The sequence below is a fragment of the Salmo trutta genome, chromosome 2 (assembly GCF_901001165.1).
Source record: "Salmo trutta chromosome 2, fSalTru1.1, whole genome shotgun sequence".
Taxonomy (NCBI): domain Eukaryota; kingdom Metazoa; phylum Chordata; class Actinopteri; order Salmoniformes; family Salmonidae; genus Salmo; species Salmo trutta.
Window position 1 is genome coordinate 51,713,686 of NC_042958.1, and position 20,000 is coordinate 51,733,685.

Consider the following 20,000-nt stretch of genomic DNA (forward strand, 5'->3'; position numbering starts at 1 on the left):
TTTGATATTGCAATAAAAACGTCTGCATTGGACCTTTAATCTAAACAAACAACATATTTCCTCAAAACATGGTTAAAACTATAATGTTGATATCATAGACGGTCAGTCTTTTCATCCATAGCTCTATCTATGAACACTTCTCCAGTCCCATCCCTCAGATTTTTACCGAACCAGTGGCGGAGAAAACGCTTCGTTATTGTGTCAACTGTGGATTGCCACTGTAAGGGTTACAAGCATAGTCAACAAACCACATGGGGTCTGTGTCTCTTTTAAAGGTTAGAGGTAACCTCGGACTCACTGAGTCATTACTGACACACGCATAAGGTTACAACGGTTACACGGAGAAAAAACATGGGTCAGACAGATGCTAAGGCTTATTGAACATCTTTCTAATCTAGCTCAGCCCATTGATAGTAATCCTCCACCTATACAGCAGATGTGTTTAAAGGTCATGGGTGTACCTGTAGTTGGGGTGTGTTATGATGATGGGTGTACCTGTATTTGGGGTGTGTTATGATGATGGGTGTACCTGTATTTGGGGTGTGTTATGAGGATGGGTCTACCTGTATTTGGGGTGTGTTATGATGATGGGTGTACCTGTATTTGGGGTGTGTTATGATGATGGGTGTACCTGTATTTGGGGTGTGTTATGATGATGGGTGTATCTGTATTTGGGGTGTGTTATGATGATGGGTGTACCTGTAGTTGGGGTGTGTTATGATGATGGGTGTACCTGTATTTGGGGGGTGTTATGATGATGGGTGTACCTGTAGTTGGGGTGTGTTATGAGGATGGGTGTACATGTATTTGGGGTGTGTTATGATGATGGGTGTACCTGTATTTGGGGTGTGTTATGATGATGGGTGTACCTGTATTTGGGGTGTGTTATGAGGATGGGTGTACCTGTATTTGGGGTGTTTGATGGTGATGGGTGTACCGGTATTTGGGGTGTGTGATGGTGATGGGTGTACCTGTATTTGGGGTGTGTTATGATGATGGGTGTACCTGTATTTGGGGTGTGGTATGATGATGGGTGTACCTGTATTTGGGGTGTGTTATGATGATGGGTGTACCTGTATTTGGGGTGTGTGATGGTGATGGGTGTACCTGTATTTGGGGTGTGTTATGATGATGGGTGTACCTGTATTTGGGGTGTGTGATGGTGATGGGTGTACCTGTATTTGGGGTGTGTTATGGTGATGGGTGTACCTATATTTGGGGTGTGTGATGGTGATGGGTGTACCTGTATTTGGGGTGTGTTATGATGATGGGTGTACCTGTATTTGGGGTGTGTATTGATGATGGGTGTACCTGTATTTGGGGTGTGTGATTGTGATGGGTGTACCTGTATTTGGGGTGTGTTATGAGGATGGGTGTACCTGTATTTGGGGTGTGTTATGATGATGGGTGTACCTGTAGTTGGGGTGTGTGATGGTGATGGGTGTACCTGTATTTGGGGTGTGTTATGATGATGGGTGTACCTGTAGTTGGGGGGCGTTATGATGATGGGTGTACCTGTATTTGGGGTGTGTTATGGTGATGGGTGTACCTGTATTTGGGGTGTGTGATGGTGATGGGTGTACCTGTATTTGGGGTGTGTTATGGTGATGGGTGTACCTGTATTTGGGGTGTGTTATGATGATGGGTGTACCTGTATTTGGGGTGTGTTATGATGATGGGTGTACCTGTATTTGGGGGGTGTTATGATGATGGGTGTACCTGTAGTTGGGGTGTGTTATGATGATGGGTGTACCTGTATTTGGGGGGTGTTATGATGATGGGTGTACCTGTAGTTGGGGTGTGTGATGGTGATGGGTGTACCTGTATTTGGGGTGTGTTATGATGATGGATGTACCTGTATTTGGGGTGTGTTATGATGATAGTGTACCTGTATTTGGGGTGTGTGATGGTGATGGGTGTACCTGTATTTGTGGTGTGTTATGATGATGGGTGTACCTGTATTTGGGGTGTGTTATGATGATGGGTGTACCTGTATTTGGGGTGTGTTATGATGATGGGTGTACCTGTATTTGGGGTGTGTTATGATGATGGGTGTACCTGTATTTGGGGTGTGTTATGATGATGGGTGTACCTGTATTTGGGGTGTGTTATGATGATGGGTGTACCTGTAGTTGGGGTGTGTGATGATGATGGGTGTACCTGTATTTGGGGTGTGTGATGATGATGGGTGTACCTGTATTTGGGGTGTGTGATGGTGATGGGTGTACCTGTATTTGGGGTGTGTTATGATGATGGGTGTACCTGTAGTTGGGGTGTGTTATGATGATGGGTGTACCTGTATTTGGGGTGTGTTATGATGATGGGTGTACCTGTATTTGGGGTGTGTTATGAGGATGGGTGTACCTGTATTTGGGGTGTGTTATGATGATGGGTGTACCTGTATTTGGGGTGTGTTATGATGATGGGTGTAACTGTATTTGGGGTGTGTTATGATGATGGGTGTACCTGTATTTGGGGTGTGTTATGATGATGGGTGTACCTGTATTTGGGGTGTGTTATGATGATGGGTGTACCTGTATTTGGGCGGTGTTATGATGATGGGTGTACCTGTAGTTGGGGTGTGTGATGGTGATGGGTGTACCTGTATTTGGGGTGTGTTATGATGATGGGTGTACCTGTATTTGGGGTGTGTTATGATGATGGGTGTACCTGTATTTGGGGTGTGTTATGATGATGGGTGTACCTGTATTTGGGGTGTGTTATGATGATGGGTGTACCTGTATTTGGGGTGTGTTATGAGGATGGGTCTACCTGTATTTGGGGTGTGTTATGATGATGGGTGTACCTGTATTGGGGTGTGTTATGATGATGGGTGTACCTGTATTTGGAGTGTGTTATGATGATGGGTGTATCTGTATTTGGGGTGTGTTATGATGATGGGTGTACCTGTAGTTGGGGTGTGTTATGATGATGGGTGTACCTGTATTTGGGGGGTGTTATGATGATGGGTGTACCTGTAGTTGGGGTGTGTTATAAGGATGGGTGTACATGTATTTGGGGTGTGTTATGATGATGGGTGTACCTGTATTTGGGGTGTGTTATGATGATGGGTGTACCTGTATTTGGGGTGTGTTATGAGGATGGGTGTACCTGTATTTGGGGTGTTTGATGGTGATGGGTGTACCGGTATTTGGGGTGTGTGATGGTGATGGGTGTACCTGTATTTGGGGTGTGTTATGATGATGGGTGTACCTGTATTTGGGGTGTGGTATGATGATGGGTGTACCTGTATTTGGGGTGTGTTATGATGATGGGTGTACCTGTATTTGGGGTGTGTGATGGTGATGGGTGTACCTGTATTTGGGGTGTGTTATGATGATGGGTGTACCTGTATTTGGGGTGTGTGATGGTGATGGGTGTACCTGTATTTGGGGTGTGTTATGGTGATGGGTGTACCTATATTTGGGGTGTGTGATGGTGATGGCTGTACCTGTATTTGGGGTGTGTTATGATGATGGGTGTACCTGTATTTGGGGTGTGTATTGATGATGGGTGTACCTGTATTTGGGGTGTGTGATGGTGATGGGTGTACCTGTATTTGGGGTGTGTTATGAGGATGGGTGTACCTGTATTTGGGGTGTGTTATGATGATGGGTGTACCTGTAGTTGGGGTGTGTGATGGTGATGGGTGTACCTGTATTTGGGGTGTGTTATGATGATGGGTGTACCTGTAGTTGGGGGGCGTTATGAATGGGTGTATCTGTATTTGGGGTGTGTTATGAGGATGGGTGTACCTGTATTTGGGGTGTGTTATGATGATGGATGTACCTGTATTTGGGGTGTGTGATGGTGATGGGTGTACCTGTATTTGGGGTGTGTGATGGTGATGGGTGTACCTGTATTTGGGGTGTGTTATGGTGATGGGTGTACCTGTATTTGGGGTGTGTTATGATGATGGGTGTACCTGTAGTTGGGGTGTGTTATGATGATGGGTGTACCTGTATTTGGGGGGTGTTATGATGATGGGTGTACCTGTAGTTGGGGTGTGTGATGGTGATGGGTGTACCTGTATTTGGGGTGTGTTATGATGATGGATGTACCTGTATTTGGGGTGTGTTATGATGATAGTGTACCTGTATTTGGGGTGTGTGATGGTGATGGGTGTACCTGTATTTGTGGTGTGTTATGATGATGGGTGTACCTGTATTTGGGGTGTGTTATGATGATGGGTGTACCTGTATTTGGGGTGTGTTATGATGATGGGTGTACCTGTATTTGGGGTGTGTTATGATGATGGGTGTACCTGTATTTGGGGTGTGTTATGATGATGGGTGTAACTGTATTTGGGGTGTGTGAAGATGATGGGTGTACCTGTATTTGGGGTGTGTTATGATGATGGGTGTACCTGTATTTGGGGTGTGTTATGATGATGAGTGTACCTGTATTTGGGGTGTGTTATGATGATGGGTGTACCTGTATTTGGGGTGTGTTATGATGATGGATGTACCTGTATTTGGGGTGTGTGATGGTGATGGGTGTACCTGTATTTGGGGTGTGTTATGGTGATGGGTGTACCTATATTTGGGGTGTGTGATGGTGATGGGTGTACCTGTATTTGGGGTGTGTTATGATGATGGGTGTACCTGTATTTGGGGTGTGTATTGATGATGGGTGTACCTGTATTTGGGGTGTGTGATGGTGATGGGTGTACCTGTATTTGGGGTGTGTTATGAGGATGGGTGTACCTGTATTTGGGGTGTGTTATGATGATGGGTGTACCTGTAGTTGGGGTGTGTGATGGTGATGGGTGTACCTGTATTTGGGGTGTGTTATGATGATGGGTGTACCTGTAGTTGGGGGGCGTTATGATGATGGGTGTACCTGTATTTGGGGTGTGTTATGGTGATGGGTGTACCTATATTTGGGGTGTGTGATGGTGATGGCTGTACCTGTATTTGGGGTGTGTTATGATGATGGGTGTACCTGTATTTGGGGTGTGTATTGATGATGGGTGTACCTGTATTTGGGGTGTGTGATGGTGATGGGTGTACCTGTATTTGGGGTGTGTTATGAGGATGGGTGTACCTGTATTTGGGGTGTGTTATGATGATGGGTGTACCTGTAGTTGGGGTGTGTGATGGTGATGGGTGTACCTGTATTTGGGGTGTGTTATGATGATGGGTGTACCTGTAGTTGGGGGGCGTTATGAATGGGTGTATCTGTATTTGGGGTGTGTTATGAGGATGGGTGTACCTGTATTTGGGGTGTGTTATGATGATGGATGTACCTGTATTTGGGGTGTGTGATGGTGATGGGTGTACCTGTATTTGGGGTGTGTGATGGTGATGGGTGTACCTGTATTTGGGGTGTGTTATGATGATGGGTGTACCTGTAGTTGGGGTGTGTTATGATGATGGGTGTACCTGTATTTGGGGGGTGTTATGATGATGGGTGTACCTGTAGTTGGGGTGTGTGATGGTGATGGGTGTACCTGTATTTGGGGTGTGTTATGATGATGGATGTACCTGTATTTGGGGTGTGTTATGATGATAGTGTACCTGTATTTGGGGTGTGTGATGGTGATGGGTGTACCTGTATTTGTGGTGTGTTATGATGATGGGTGTACCTGTATTTGGGGTGTGTTATGATGATGGGTGTACCTGTATTTGGGGTGTGTTATGATGATGGGTGTACCTGTATTTGGGGTGTGTTATGATGATGGGTGTACCTGTATTTGGGGTGTGTTATGATGATGGGTGTAACTGTATTTGGGGTGTGTGAAGATGATGGGTGTACCTGTATTTGGGGTGTGTTATGATGATGGGTGTACCTGTATTTGGGGTGTGTTATGATGATGAGTGTACCTGTATTTGGGGTGTGTTATGATGATGGGTGTACCTGTATTTGGGGTGTGTTATGATGATGGATGTACCTGTATTTGGGGTGTGTGATGGTGATGGGTGTACCTGTATTTGGGGTGTGTTATGGTGATGGGTGTACCTATATTTGGGGTGTGTGATGGTGATGGGTGTACCTGTATTTGGGGTGTGTTATGATGATGGGTGTACCTGTATTTGGGGTGTGTATTGATGATGGGTGTACCTGTATTTGGGGTGTGTGATGGTGATGGGTGTACCTGTATTTGGGGTGTGTTATGAGGATGGGTGTACCTGTATTTGGGGTGTGTTATGATGATGGGTGTACCTGTAGTTGGGGTGTGTGATGGTGATGGGTGTACCTGTATTTGGGGTGTGTTATGATGATGGGTGTACCTGTAGTTGGGTGGCGTTATGATGATGGGTGTATCTGTATTTGGGGTGTGTTATGAGGATGGGTGTACCTGTATTTGGGGTGTGTTATGATGATGGATGTACCTGTATTTGGGGTGTGTGATGGTGATGGGTGTACCTGTATTTGGGGTGTGTTATGGTGATGGGTGTACCTGTATTTGGGGTGTGTGATGGTGATGGGTGTACCTGTATTTGGGGTGTGTTATGGTGTTGGGTGTACCTGTATTTGGGGTGTGTTATGATGATGGGTCTACCTGTATTTGGGGTGTGTTATGATGATGGGTGTACCTGTATTTGGGGGGTGTTATGATGATGGGTGTACCTGTAGTTGGGGTGTGTTATGATGATGGGTGTACCTGTATTTGGGGGGTGTTATGATGATGGGTGTACCTGTAGTTGGGGTGTGTGATGGTGATGGGTGTACCTGTATTTGGGGTGTGTTATGATGATGGATGTACCTGTATTTGGGGTGTGTTATGATGATAGTGTACCTGTATTTGGGGTGTGTGATGGTGATGGGTGTACCTGTATTTGTGGTGTGTTATGATGATGGGTGTACCTGTATTTGGGGTGTGTGATGGTGATGGGTGTACCTGTATTTGGGGTGTGTTATGATGATGGGTGTACCTGTATTTGGGGTGTGTTATGATGATGGGTGTACCTGTATTTGGGGTGTGTTATGATGATGGGTGTAACTGTATTTGGGGTGTGTGATGATGATGGGTGTACCTGTATTTGGGGTGTGTTATGATGATGGGTGTACCTGTATTTGGGGTGTGTTATGATGATGAGTGTACCTGTATTTGGGGTGTGTTATGATGATGGGTGTACCTGTATTTGGGGTGTGTTATGATGATGGATGTACCTGTATTTGGGGTGTGTGATGTTGATGGGTGTACCTGTATTTGGGGTGTGTTATGGTGATGGGTGTACCTGTATTTGGGGTGTGTGATGGTGATGGGTGTACCTGTATTTGGGGTGTGTTATGGTGATGGGTGTACCTGTATTTGGGGTGTGTTATGATGATGGGTGTACCTGTATTTGGGGTGTGTTATGATGATGGGTGTACCTGTATTTGGGGGGTGTTATGATGATGGGTGTACCTGTAGTTGGGGTGTGTTATGATGATGGGTGTACCTGTATTTGGGGGGTGTTATGATGATGGGTGTACCTGTATTTGGGGTGTGTTATGATGATGGGTGTACCTGTATTTGGGGTGTGTTATGATGATGGGTGTACCTGTATTTGGGGTGTGTTATGATGATGGGTGTACCTGTATTTGGGGTGTGTTATGATGATGGGTGTAACTGTATTTGGGGTGTGTGATGATGATGGGTGTACCTGTATTTGGGGTGTGTTATGATGATGGGTGTACCTGTATTTGGGGTGTGTTATGATGATGGGTGTACCTGTATTTGGGGTGTGTTATGATGATGGGTGTACCTGTATTTGGGGTGTGTTATGATGATGGGTGTACCTGTAGTTGGGGTGTGTGATGATGATGGGTGTACCTGTATTTGGGGTGTGTGATGATGATGGGTGTACCTGTATTTGGGGTGTGTGATGGTGATGGGTGTACCTGTATTTGGGGTGTGTTATGATGATGGGTGTACCTGTAGTTGGGGTGTGTTATGATGATGGGTGTACCTGTATTTGGGGTGTGTTATGATGATGGGTGTACCTGTATTTGGGGTGTGTTATGAGGATGGGTGTATCTGTATTTGGGGTGTGTTATGATGATGGGTGTACCTGTAGTTGGGGTGTGTTATGATGATGGGTGTAACTGTATTTGGGGTGTGTTATGATGATGGGTGTACCTGTATTTGGGGTGTGTTATGATGATGGGTGTACCTGTATTTGGGGTGTGTTATGATGATGGGTGTACCTGTATTTGGGGTGTGTTATGATGATGGGTGAACCTGTATTTGGGGTGTGTTATGAGGATGGGTGTACCTGTATTTGGGGTGATTGATGGTGATGGGTGTACCGGTATTTGGGGTATGTGATGGTGATGGGTGTACCTGTATTTGGGGTGTGTTATGATGATGGGTGTACCTGTATTTGGGGTGTGTTATGATGATGGGTGTACCTGTATTTGGGGTGTGTTATGATGATGGGTGTACCTGTATTTGGGGTGTGTGATGGTGATGGGTGTACCTGTATTTGGGGTGTGTTATGATGATGGGTGTACCTGTATTTGGGGTGTGTGATGGTGATGGGTGTACCTGTATTTGGGGTGTGTTATGGTGATGGGTGTACCTATATTTGGGGTGTGTGATGGTGATGGGTGTACCTGTATTTGGGGTGTGTTATGATGATGGGTGTACCTGTATTTGGGGTGTGTATTGATGATGGGTGTACATGTATTTGGGGTGTGTGATGGTGATGGGTGTACCTGTATTTGGGGTGTGTTATGAGGATGGGTGTACCTGTATTTGGGGTGTGTTATGATGATGGGTGTACCTGTAGTTGGGGTGTGTGATGGTGATGGGTGTACCTGTATTTGGGGTGTGTTATGATGATGGGTGTACCTGTAGTTGGGGGGCGTTATGATGATGGGTGTATCTGTATTTGGGGTGTGTAATGAGGATGGGTGTACCTGTATTTAGGGTGTGTTATGATGATGGATGTACCTGTATTTGGGGTGTGTGATGGTGATGGGTGTACCTGTATTTGGGGTGTGTTATGGTGATGGGTGTACCTGTATTTGGGGTGTGTGATGGTGATGGGTGTACCTGTATTTGGGGTGTGTTATGGTGATGGGTGTACCTGTATTTGGGGTGTGTTATGATGATGGGTGTACCTGTATTTGGGGTGTGTTATGATGATGGGTGTACCTGTATTTGGGGTGTGTTATGATGATGGGTGTACCTGTAGTTGGGGTGTGTTATGATGATGGGTGTACCTGTGTTTGGGGGGTGTTATGATGATGGGTGTACCTGTAGTTGGGGTGTGTGATGGTGATGGGTGTACCTGTATTTGGGGTGTGTTATGATGATGGATGTACCTGTATTTGGGGTGTGTTATGATGATAGTGTACCTGTATTTGGGGTGTGTTATGATGATGGGTGTACCTGTATTTGGGGTGTGTTATGATGATGGGTGAACCTGTATTTGGGGTGTGTTATGAGGATGGGTGTACCTGTATTTGGGGTGATTGATGGTGATGGGTGTACCGGTATTTGGGGTATGTGATGGTGATGGGTGTACCTGTATTTGGGGTGTGTTATGATGATGGGTGTACCTGTATTTGGGGTGTGGTATGATGATGGGTGTACCTGTATTTGGGGTGTGTTATGATGATGGGTGTACCTGTATTTGGGGTGTGTGATGGTGATGGGTGTACCTGTATTTGGGGTGTGTTATGATGATGGGTGTACCTGTATTTGGGGTGTGTGATGGTGATGGGTGTACCTGTATTTGGGGTGTGTTATGGTGATGGGTGTACCTATATTTGGGGTGTGTGATGGTGATGGGTGTACCTGTATTTGGGGTGTGTTATGATGATGGGTGTACCTGTATTTGGGGTGTGTATTGATGATGGGTGTACATGTATTTGGGGTGTGTGATGGTGATGGGTGTACCTGTATTTGGGGTGTGTTATGAGGATGGGTGTACCTGTATTTGGGGTGTGTTATGATGATGGGTGTACCTGTATTTGGGGTGTGTTATGATGATGGGTGTAACTGTATTTGGGGTGTGTGATGATGATGGGTGTACCTGTATTTGGGGTGTGTTATGATGATGGGTGTACCTGTATTTGGGGTGTGTTATGATGATGGGTGTACCTGTATTTGGGGTGTGTTATGATGATGGGTGTACCTGTATTTGGGGTGTGTTATGATGATGGGTGTACCTGTAGTTGGGGTGTGTGATGATGATGGGTGTACCTGTATTTGGGGTGTGTGATGATGATGGGTGTACCTGTATTTGGGGTGTGTGATGGTGATGGGTGTACCTGTATTTGGGGTGTGTTATGATGATGGGTGTACCTGTAGTTGGGGTGTGTTATGATGATGGGTGTACCTGTATTTGGGGTGTGTTATGATGATGGGTGTACCTGTATTTGGGGTGTGTTATGAGGATGGGTGTATCTGTATTTGGGGTGTGTTATGATGATGGGTGTACCTGTAGTTGGGGTGTGTTATGATGATGGGTGTAACTGTATTTGGGGTGTGTTATGATGATGGGTGTACCTGTATTTGGGGTGTGTTATGATGATGGGTGTACCTGTATTTGGGGTGTGTTATGATGATGGGTGTACCTGTATTTGGGGTGTGTTATGATGATGGGTGAACCTGTATTTGGGGTGTGTTATGAGGATGGGTGTACCTGTATTTGGGGTGATTGATGGTGATGGGTGTACCGGTATTTGGGGTATGTGATGGTGATGGGTGTACCTGTATTTGGGGTGTGTTATGATGATGGGTGTACCTGTATTTGGGGTGTGTTATGATGATGGGTGTACCTGTATTTGGGGTGTGTTATGATGATGGGTGTACCTGTATTTGGGGTGTGTGATGGTGATGGGTGTACCTGTATTTGGGGTGTGTTATGATGATGGGTGTACCTGTATTTGGGGTGTGTGATGGTGATGGGTGTACCTGTATTTGGGGTGTGTTATGGTGATGGGTGTACCTATATTTGGGGTGTGTGATGGTGATGGGTGTACCTGTATTTGGGGTGTGTTATGATGATGGGTGTACCTGTATTTGGGGTGTGTATTGATGATGGGTGTACATGTATTTGGGGTGTGTGATGGTGATGGGTGTACCTGTATTTGGGGTGTGTTATGAGGATGGGTGTACCTGTATTTGGGGTTTGTTATGATGATGGGTGTACCTGTAGTTGGGGTGTGTGATGGTGATGGGTGTACCTGTATTTGGGGTGTGTTATGATGATGGGTGTACCTGTAGTTGGGGGGCGTTATGATGATGGGTGTATCTGTATTTGGGGTGTGTAATGAGGATGGGTGTACCTGTATTTAGGGTGTGTTATGATGATGGATGTACCTGTATTTGGGGTGTGTGATGGTGATGGGTGTACCTGTATTTGGGGTGTGTTATGGTGATGGGTGTACCTGTATTTGGGGTGTGTGATGGTGATGGGTGTACCTGTATTTGGGGTGTGTTATGGTGATGGGTGTACCTGTATTTGGGGTGTGTTATGATGATGGGTGTACCTGTATTTGGGGTGTGTTATGATGATGGGTGTACCTGTATTTGGGGGGTGTTATGATGATGGGTGTACCTGTAGTTGGGGTGTGTTATGATGATGGGTGTACCTGTGTTTGGGGGGTGTTATGATGATGGGTGTACCTGTAGTTGGGGTGTGTGATGGTGATGGGTGTACCTGTATTTGGGGTGTGTTATGATGATGGATGTACCTGTATTTGGGGTGTGTTATGATGATAGTGTACCTGTATTTGGGGTGTGTTATGATGATGGGTGTACCTGTATTTGGGGTGTGTTATGATGATGGGTGTACCTGTATTTGGGGTGTGTTATGAGGATGGGTGTACCTGTATTTGGGGTGATTGATGGTGATGGGTGTACCGGTATTTGGGGTATGTGATGGTGATGGGTGTACCTGTATTTGGGGTGTGTTATGATGATGGGTGTACCTGTATTTGGGGTGTGTTATGATGATGGGTGTACCTGTATTTGGGGTGTGTTATGATGATGGGTGTACCTGTATTTGGGGTGTGTGATGGTGATGGGTGTACCTGTATTTGGGGTGTGTTATGATGATGGGTGTACCTGTATTTGGGGTGTGTGATGGTGATGGGTGTACCTGTATTTGGGGTGTGTTATGGTGATGGGTGTACCTATATTTGGGGTGTGTGATGGTGATGGGTGTACCTGTATTTGGGGTGTGTTATGATGATGGGTGTACCTGTATTTGGGGTGTGTATTGATGATGGGTGTACATGTATTTGGGGTGTGTGATGGTGATGGGTGTACCTGTATTTGGGGTGTGTTATGAGGATGGGTGTACCTGTATTTGGGGTTTGTTATGATGATGGGTGTACCTGTAGTTGGGGTGTGTGATGGTGATGGGTGTACCTGTATTTGGGGTGTGTTATGGTGTTGGGTGTACCTGTATTTGGGGTGTGTTATGATGATGGGTCTACCTGTATTTGGGGTGTGTTATGATGATGGGTGTACCTGTATTTGGGGGGTGTTATGATGATGGGTGTACCTGTAGTTGGGGTGTGTTATGATGATGGGTGTACCTGTATTTGGGGGGTGTTATGATGATGGGTGTACCTGTAGTTGGGGTGTGTGATGGTGATGGGTGTACCTGTATTTGGGGGTGTGTTATGATGATGGATGTACCTGTATTTGGGGTGTGTTATGATGATGGGGTGTACCTGTATTTGGGGTGTGTTATGATGATGGGTGTACCTGTATTTGGGGTGTGTTATGATGATGGGTGTACCTGTATTTGGGGTGTGTTATGATGATGGGTGAACCTGTATTTGGGGTGTGTTATGAGGATGGGTGTACCTGTATTTGGGGTGATTGATGGTGATGGGTGTACCGGTATTTGGGGTATGTGATGGTGATGGGTGTACCTGTATTTGGGGTGTGTTATGAGGATGGGTGTACCTGTATTTGGGGTTTGTTATGATGATGGGTGTACCTGTAGTTGGGGTGTGTGATGGTGATGGGTGTACCTGTATTTGGGGTGTGTTATGATGATGGGTGTACCTGTAGTTGGGGGGCGTTATGATGATGGGTGTATCTGTATTTGGGGTGTGTAATGAGGATGGGTGTACCTATATTTAGGGTGTGTTATGATGATGGATGTACCTGTATTTGGGGTGTGTGATGGTGATGGGTGTACCTGTATTTGGGGTGTGTTATGGTGATGGGTGTACCTGTATTTGGGGTGTGTGATGGTGATGGGTGTACCTGTATTTGGGGTGTGTTATGGTGATGGGTGTACCTGTATTTGGGGTGTGTTATGATGATGGGTGTACCTGTATTTGGGGTGTGTTATGATGATGGGTGTACCTGTATTTGGGGGGTGTTATGATGATGGGTGTACCTGTAGTTGGGGTGTGTTATGATGATGGGTGTACCTGTGTTTGGGGGGTGTTATGATGATGGGTGTACCTGTAGTTGGGGTGTGTGATGGTGATGGGTGTACCTGTATTTGGGGTGTGTTATGATGATGGATGTACCTGTATTTGGGGTGTGTTATGATGATAGTGTACCTGTATTTGGGGTGTGTTATGATGATGGGTGTACCTGTATTTGGGGTGTGTTATGATGATGGGTGTACCTGTATTTGGGGTGTGTTATGAGGATGGGTGTACCTGTATTTGGGGTGATTGATGGTGATGGGTGTACCGGTATTTGGGGTATGTGATGGTGATGGGTGTACCTGTATTTGGGGTGTGTTATGATGATGGGTGTACCTGTATTTGGGGTGTGTTATGATGATGGGTGTACCTGTATTTGGGGTGTGTTATGATGATGGGTGTACCTGTATTTGGGGTGTGTGATGGTGATGGGTGTACCTGTATTTGGGGTGTGTTATGATGATGGGTGTACCTGTATTTGGGGTGTGTGATGGTGATGGGTGTACCTGTATTTGGGGTGTGTTATGGTGATGGGTGTACCTGTATTTGGGGTGTGTGATGGTGATGGGTGTACCTGTATTTGGGGTGTGTTATGATGATGGGTGTACCTGTATTTGGGGTGTGTATTGATGATGGGTGTACATGTATTTGGGGTGTGTGATGGTGATGGGTGTACCTGTATTTGGGGTGTGTTATGAGGATGGGTGTACCTGTATTTGGGGTTTGTTATGATGATGGGTGTACCTGTAGTTGGGGTGTGTGATGGTGATGGGTGTACCTGTATTTGGGGTGTGTTATGATGATGGGTGTACCTGTAGTTGGGGGGCGTTATGATGATGGGTGTATCTGTATTTGGGGTGTGTTATGAGGATGGGTGTACCTGTATTTAGGGTGTGTTATGATGATGGATGTACCTGTATTTGGGGTGTGTGATGGTGATGGGTGTACCTGTATTTGGGGGTGTGTTATGGTGATGGGTGTACCTGTATTTGGGGTGTGTGATGGTGATGGGTGTACCTGTATTTGGGGTGTGTTATGGTGATGGGTGTACCTGTATTTGGGGTGTGTTATGATGATGGGTGTACCTGTATTTGGGGTGTGTTATGATGATGGGTGTACCTGTATTTGGGGGGTGTTATGATGATGGGTGTACCTGTAGTTGGGGTGTGTTATGATGATGGGTGTACCTGTATTTGGGGGGTGTTATGATGATGGGTGTACCTGTATTTGGGGTGTGTGATGGTGATGGGTGTACCTGTATTTGGGGTGTGTTATGATGATGGATGTACCTGTATTTGGGGTGTGTTATGATGATAGTGTACCTGTATTTGGGGTGTGTGATGGTGATGGGTGTACCTGTATTTGTGGTGTGTTATGATGATGGGTGTACCTGTATTTGGGGTGTGTTATGATGATGGGTGTACCTGTATTTGGGGTGTGTTATGATGATGGGTGTACCTGTATTTGGGGTGTGTTATGATGATGGGTGTTCCTGTATTTGGGGTGTGTTATGATGATGGGTGTAACTGTATTTGGGGTGTGTGATGATGATCGGTGTACCTGTATTTGGGGTGTGTTATGATGATGGGTGTACCTGTATTTGGGGTGTGTTATGATGATGAGTGTACCTGTATTTGGGGTGTGTTATGATGATGGGTGTACCTGTAGTTGGGGTGTGTTATGATGATGGGTGTACCTGTATTTGGGGGGTGTTATGATGATGGGTGTACCTGTATTTGGGGTGTGTTATGATGATGGGTGTACCTGTATTTGGGGTGTGTTATGATGATGGGTGTACCTGTATTTGGGGTGTGTTATGATGATGGGTGTACCTGTATTTGGGGTGTGTTATGATGATGGGTGTAATTGTATTTGGGGTGTGTGATGATGATGGGTGTACCTGTATTTGGGGTGTGTTATGATGATGGGTGTACCTGTATTTGGGGTGTGTTATGATGATGGGTGTACCTGTATTTGGGGTGTGTTATGATGATGGGTGTACCTGTATTTGGGGTGTGTTATGATGATGGGTGTACCTGTAGTTGGGGTGTGTGATGATGATGGGTGTACCTGTATTTGGGGTGTGTGATGGTGATGGGTGTACCTGTATTTGGGGTGTGTTATGATGATGGGTGTACCTGTAGTTGGGGTGTGTTATGATGATGGGTGTACCTGTATTTGGGGTGTGTTATGATGATGGGTGTACCTGTATTTGGGGTGTGTTATGAGGATGGGTGTACCTGTATTTGGGGTGTGTTATGATGATGGGTGTACCTGTATTTGGGGTGTGTTATGATGATGGGTGTAACTGTATTTGGGGTGTGTTATGATGATGGGTGTACCTGTATTTGGGGTGTGTTATGATGATGGGTGTACCTGTATTTGGGGTGTGTTATGATGATGGGTGTACCTGTATTTGGGCGGTGTTATGATGATGGGTGTACCTGTAGTTGGGGTGTGTGATGGTGATGGGTGTACCTGTATTTGGGGTGTGTTATGATGATGGGTGTACCTGTATTTGGGGTGTGTTATGATGATGGGTGTACCTGTATTTGGGGTGTGTTATGATGATGGGTTGTACCTGTATTTGGGGTGTGTTATGATGATGGGTGTACCTGTATTTGGGGTGTGTTATGATGATGGGTGTACCTGTATTTGGGGTGTGTTATGATGATGGGTGTACCTGTATTTGGGGTGTGTTATGATGATGGGTGTAACTGTATTTGGGGTGTGTTATGATGATGGGTGTACCTGTATTTGGGGTGTGTTATGATGATGGGTGTACCTGTATTTGGGGTGTGTTATGATGATGGGTGTACCTGTATTTGGGCGGTGTTATGATGATGGGTGTACCTGTAGTTGGGGTGTGTGATGGTGATGGGTGTACCTGTATTTGGGGTGTGTTATAGCGTATATTATAGGGTTGTGGATGGCAGAGGCTTTAGCGATGGCAGCAGGAACAGAGTTCATATACGGAGTTAGCATGTCAGCATACCTGGAGAGAGAGAGAGAGAGAGAAATGACTCAGAACAGCAGACTTCCTTACACACTCTCCTTCAGCTGGGACAGCCATACAGATGAGAGAGGGGGTACAATGATCTGACACACACACACACACACACACACACACACACACACACACACACACGCACACACCATCCTACCCTGCGAAGGCGGTGAGCGCGACACAGGAGTACGGAGCCCAGGATATGACGTAGAGCAGGATGACGATGAGAGCGATCTTGGCCGTCTTCCACTCAGTCCTCATCTTATGCATGCTCTTCACTGAGTCCCTGGTGCCCTCGTTTATCTTACACACGGCCCTACAACACACACACACACACAAAAACACACACATACACACACACACATTTACATATGACCATTACTGACAGTGGTCATCAGTGAATTATCAGCAGAAAGTATGGCTCAGTAATGTATAAGAGCATCAACATCAATACTGACACCACTCACTCACCCGTGATACAAGTCAGTATTCAACGTCCACACGAACAACAACTTACAGATGCGCACAAACAACGACTACATCTCATCTGCCCAGACCCACATGCTCACACCCCCATTCCTACTGCCTGCATTATTGTTTGCCACGTGGCTTTAAATTGTTCCAATTTGTTTATCTCGGTCAGCCATGCTATTTCAATATTTCAATAATAAATCTTTCGATTTTTCTATTGTGTCAACGATGGCAGATTGTTTGACTTCCAAGTTTTTAGCATACGTTTTTCAAGATGAGTGAAAAACATTGGTACTCTATCATAGAGGAATGAGAGCTGCTGTGTAGCAAAACCCAGGTAAGGGGAGTTGAGTTGACCGGTGTCTGACAGGTGAGTCAGAATGTTTGGGACTTATTATTTACCATATACCATGTACCATATACCATGTGCCATATGTCATATACCATATACCATGTACCATGTGCCATATACCATATACCATATACCATGTACCATGTGCCATATACCATATACCATATACCATATTCCATGTACCATGTGCCATATACCATGTACCATGTGCCATATACCATATACCATATACCATGTACCATGTGCCATATACCATATACCATATACCATATTCCATGTACCATGTGCCATATACCATGTACCATGTGCCATATACCATATACCATATGCCATCTGAATCCTGGCTAAGGAAGACCACCAAAAACTCTGAAATCTCCATCCCAAACTACAACATTTTCAGACAAGATAGAACAGCCAAAGGGGTTGCAATCTACTGCAGAGATAACCTGCAGAGTTCTGTCCTACTATCCAGGTCTGTACCCAAACAATTGGAATTTCTACTTTTAAAAATCCACCTCTCTAAAAACAAGTCTCTCACCGTTACCGCCTGCTATAGACCACCCTCTGCCCCCAGCTGTGCTCTGGACACCATATGTGAACTGATTGCCCCCCATCTATCTTCAGAGCTCGTGCTGCTAGGTGACCTAAACTGGGACATGCTTCACACCCCAGCCATCCTACAATCTAAGCTTGATGCCCTCAATCTCACACAAATTATCAATGAACCTACCAAGTACCACCCCAAAGCCGTAACCATGGGCACCCTCATAGATATCATCCTAACCAACTTGCCCTCTAAATACACCTCTGCTATTTTCAACCACGATCTCAGTAATCACTGCCTCATTGCCCGCATCTGTAATGGGTCAGCGGTCAAACGACCTCCACTCATCACTGTCAAACGCTCCCTGAAACACTTCAGCAAGCAGAACTTTCTAATCGACCTGGCCCGGGTATCCTGGAAGGATATTGACCTCATCCCTTCAGTAGAGGATGCCTGGTTATTTTTTTAAATGCCTTCCTCACCATGCCCCATTCAAGATATTTAGAACCAGGAACAGATATAGCCTTTGGTTCTCTCTAGACCTGACTGCCCTTAACCAACACAAAAACATCCTGTGGCGTTCTACATTAGCATCGAACAGCGCCCGTGATATGCAACTTTTCAGGGAACTTAGAAACCAATATACACAGGCAGTTAGAAAAGCAAAGGCTAGCTTTTTCAAGCAGAAATGTACTTCCTGCAACACAAACTCAAAAAAGTTCTGGTACACTGTAAAGTCCTTGGAGAATAAGAGCACCTCCTCCCAGCTGCCCACTGCACTGAGGATAGGAAACTGTCACCACCGATAAATCCACTATAATTGAGAATTTCAATAAGCATTTTTCTACGGCTGGCCATGCTTTCCACCTGGCTACCCCTACCCCGGCCAACAGCACTGCAACCCGCACAGCAACTCGCCCAAGCCTTCCCCATTTCTCCTTCTCCCAAATCCAGTCAGCTGATGTTCTGAAAGAGCTGCAAAATCTGGACCCCTACAAATCAGCTGGGCTAGACAATCTGGACCCTTTCTTTCTAAAATGATCTGCCAAAATTGTTGCAAACCCTATTCCTAGCCTGTCAACCTCTCTTTTGTGTCGTCTGAGATTCCCAAAGATTGGAAAGCAGCTGCGGTCATCCCTCTCTTCAAAGGGGGGGACACTCTTGACCCAAACTGCTACAGACCTATATCTATTCTACCCTGCCTTTCTAAAGTCTTCAAAAGCCAAGTCAACAAACAGATTACCGACCATTTCGAATCCCACCACACCTTCTCCACTATGCAATCTGGTTTCAGAGCTGGTCATGTGTGCAACTCAGCCACGCTCAAGGTCCTAAACGATATCTTAACCGCCATCGATAAGAAACAATACTGTGCAGCCGTATTCATTGACCTGGCCAAGGCATTCGACTCTGTCAATCACCACATCCTCATCGGCAGACTCAATAGCCTTGTTTTCTCAAATGATTGCCTCGCCTGGTTCACCAACTACTTCTCTGATAGAGTTCAGTGTGTCAAATCGGAGGGCCTGTTGTCCGGGCCTCTGGCAGTCTCTATGGGGGTGCCACAGGGTTCAATTCTTGGGCCGACTCTTTTCTCTGTATACATCAATGATGTCGCTCTTGCTGCTGGTGAGTCTCTGATCCACCTCTATGCAGACGACACCATTCTGTATACTTCTGGCCCTTCTTTGGACAGTGTGTTAACTACCCTCCAGACGAGCTTCAATGCCATACAACTCTCCTTCCGTGGCCTCCAACTGCTCTTAAATACAAGTAAAACTAAATGCATGCTCTTCAACCGATCGCAGCCTGCACCTGCCCGCCCGTCCAGCATCACTACTCTGGACGGTTCTGACTTAGAATATGTGGACAACTACAAATACCTAGGTGTCTGGTTAGACTGTAAACTCTCCTTCCAGACTCACATCAAACATCTCCAATCCAAAGTTAAATCTAGAATTGGCTTCCTATTTCACAACAAAGCATCCTTCACTCATGCTGCCAAACATACCCTCGTAAAACTGACCATCCTACTGATCCTCGACTTCGAGACGTCATTTACAAAATAACCTCCAAAACCCTACTCAATAAATTGGATGCAGTCTATCACAGTGCCATCCGTTTTGTCACCAAAGCCCCATATACTACCCACCACTGCGACCTGTACGCTCTCGTTGGCTGGCCCTCGCTTCACACTCGTCGCCAAACCAATTGGCTCCAGGTCATCTACAAGACCCTGCTAGGTAAAGTTCCCCCTTATCTCAGCTCGCTGGTCATCATAGCAG

The 20,000-nt window shown here is 45.8% G+C and overlaps 1 protein-coding gene across 2 annotated transcripts in view; it reads right to left on the reverse strand.

The window, feature by feature from the left end:
- Nucleotides 1-20,000, reverse strand: part of LOC115156804 (melanopsin-A) — a 48,456-nt gene that overhangs the window by 4,694 nt on the left and 23,762 nt on the right. For both annotated transcript variants that reach the window (XM_029704513.1, XM_029704505.1), the window contains exons 7-8: nucleotides 16,506-16,664; nucleotides 16,229-16,336 (exon numbers count right to left, since the gene is read on the reverse strand). In XM_029704513.1, the coding sequence (XP_029560373.1) occupies nucleotides 16,229-16,336; nucleotides 16,506-16,664 (267 nt within the window). The remainder of the gene's footprint in view (nucleotides 1-16,228; nucleotides 16,337-16,505; nucleotides 16,665-20,000) is intronic.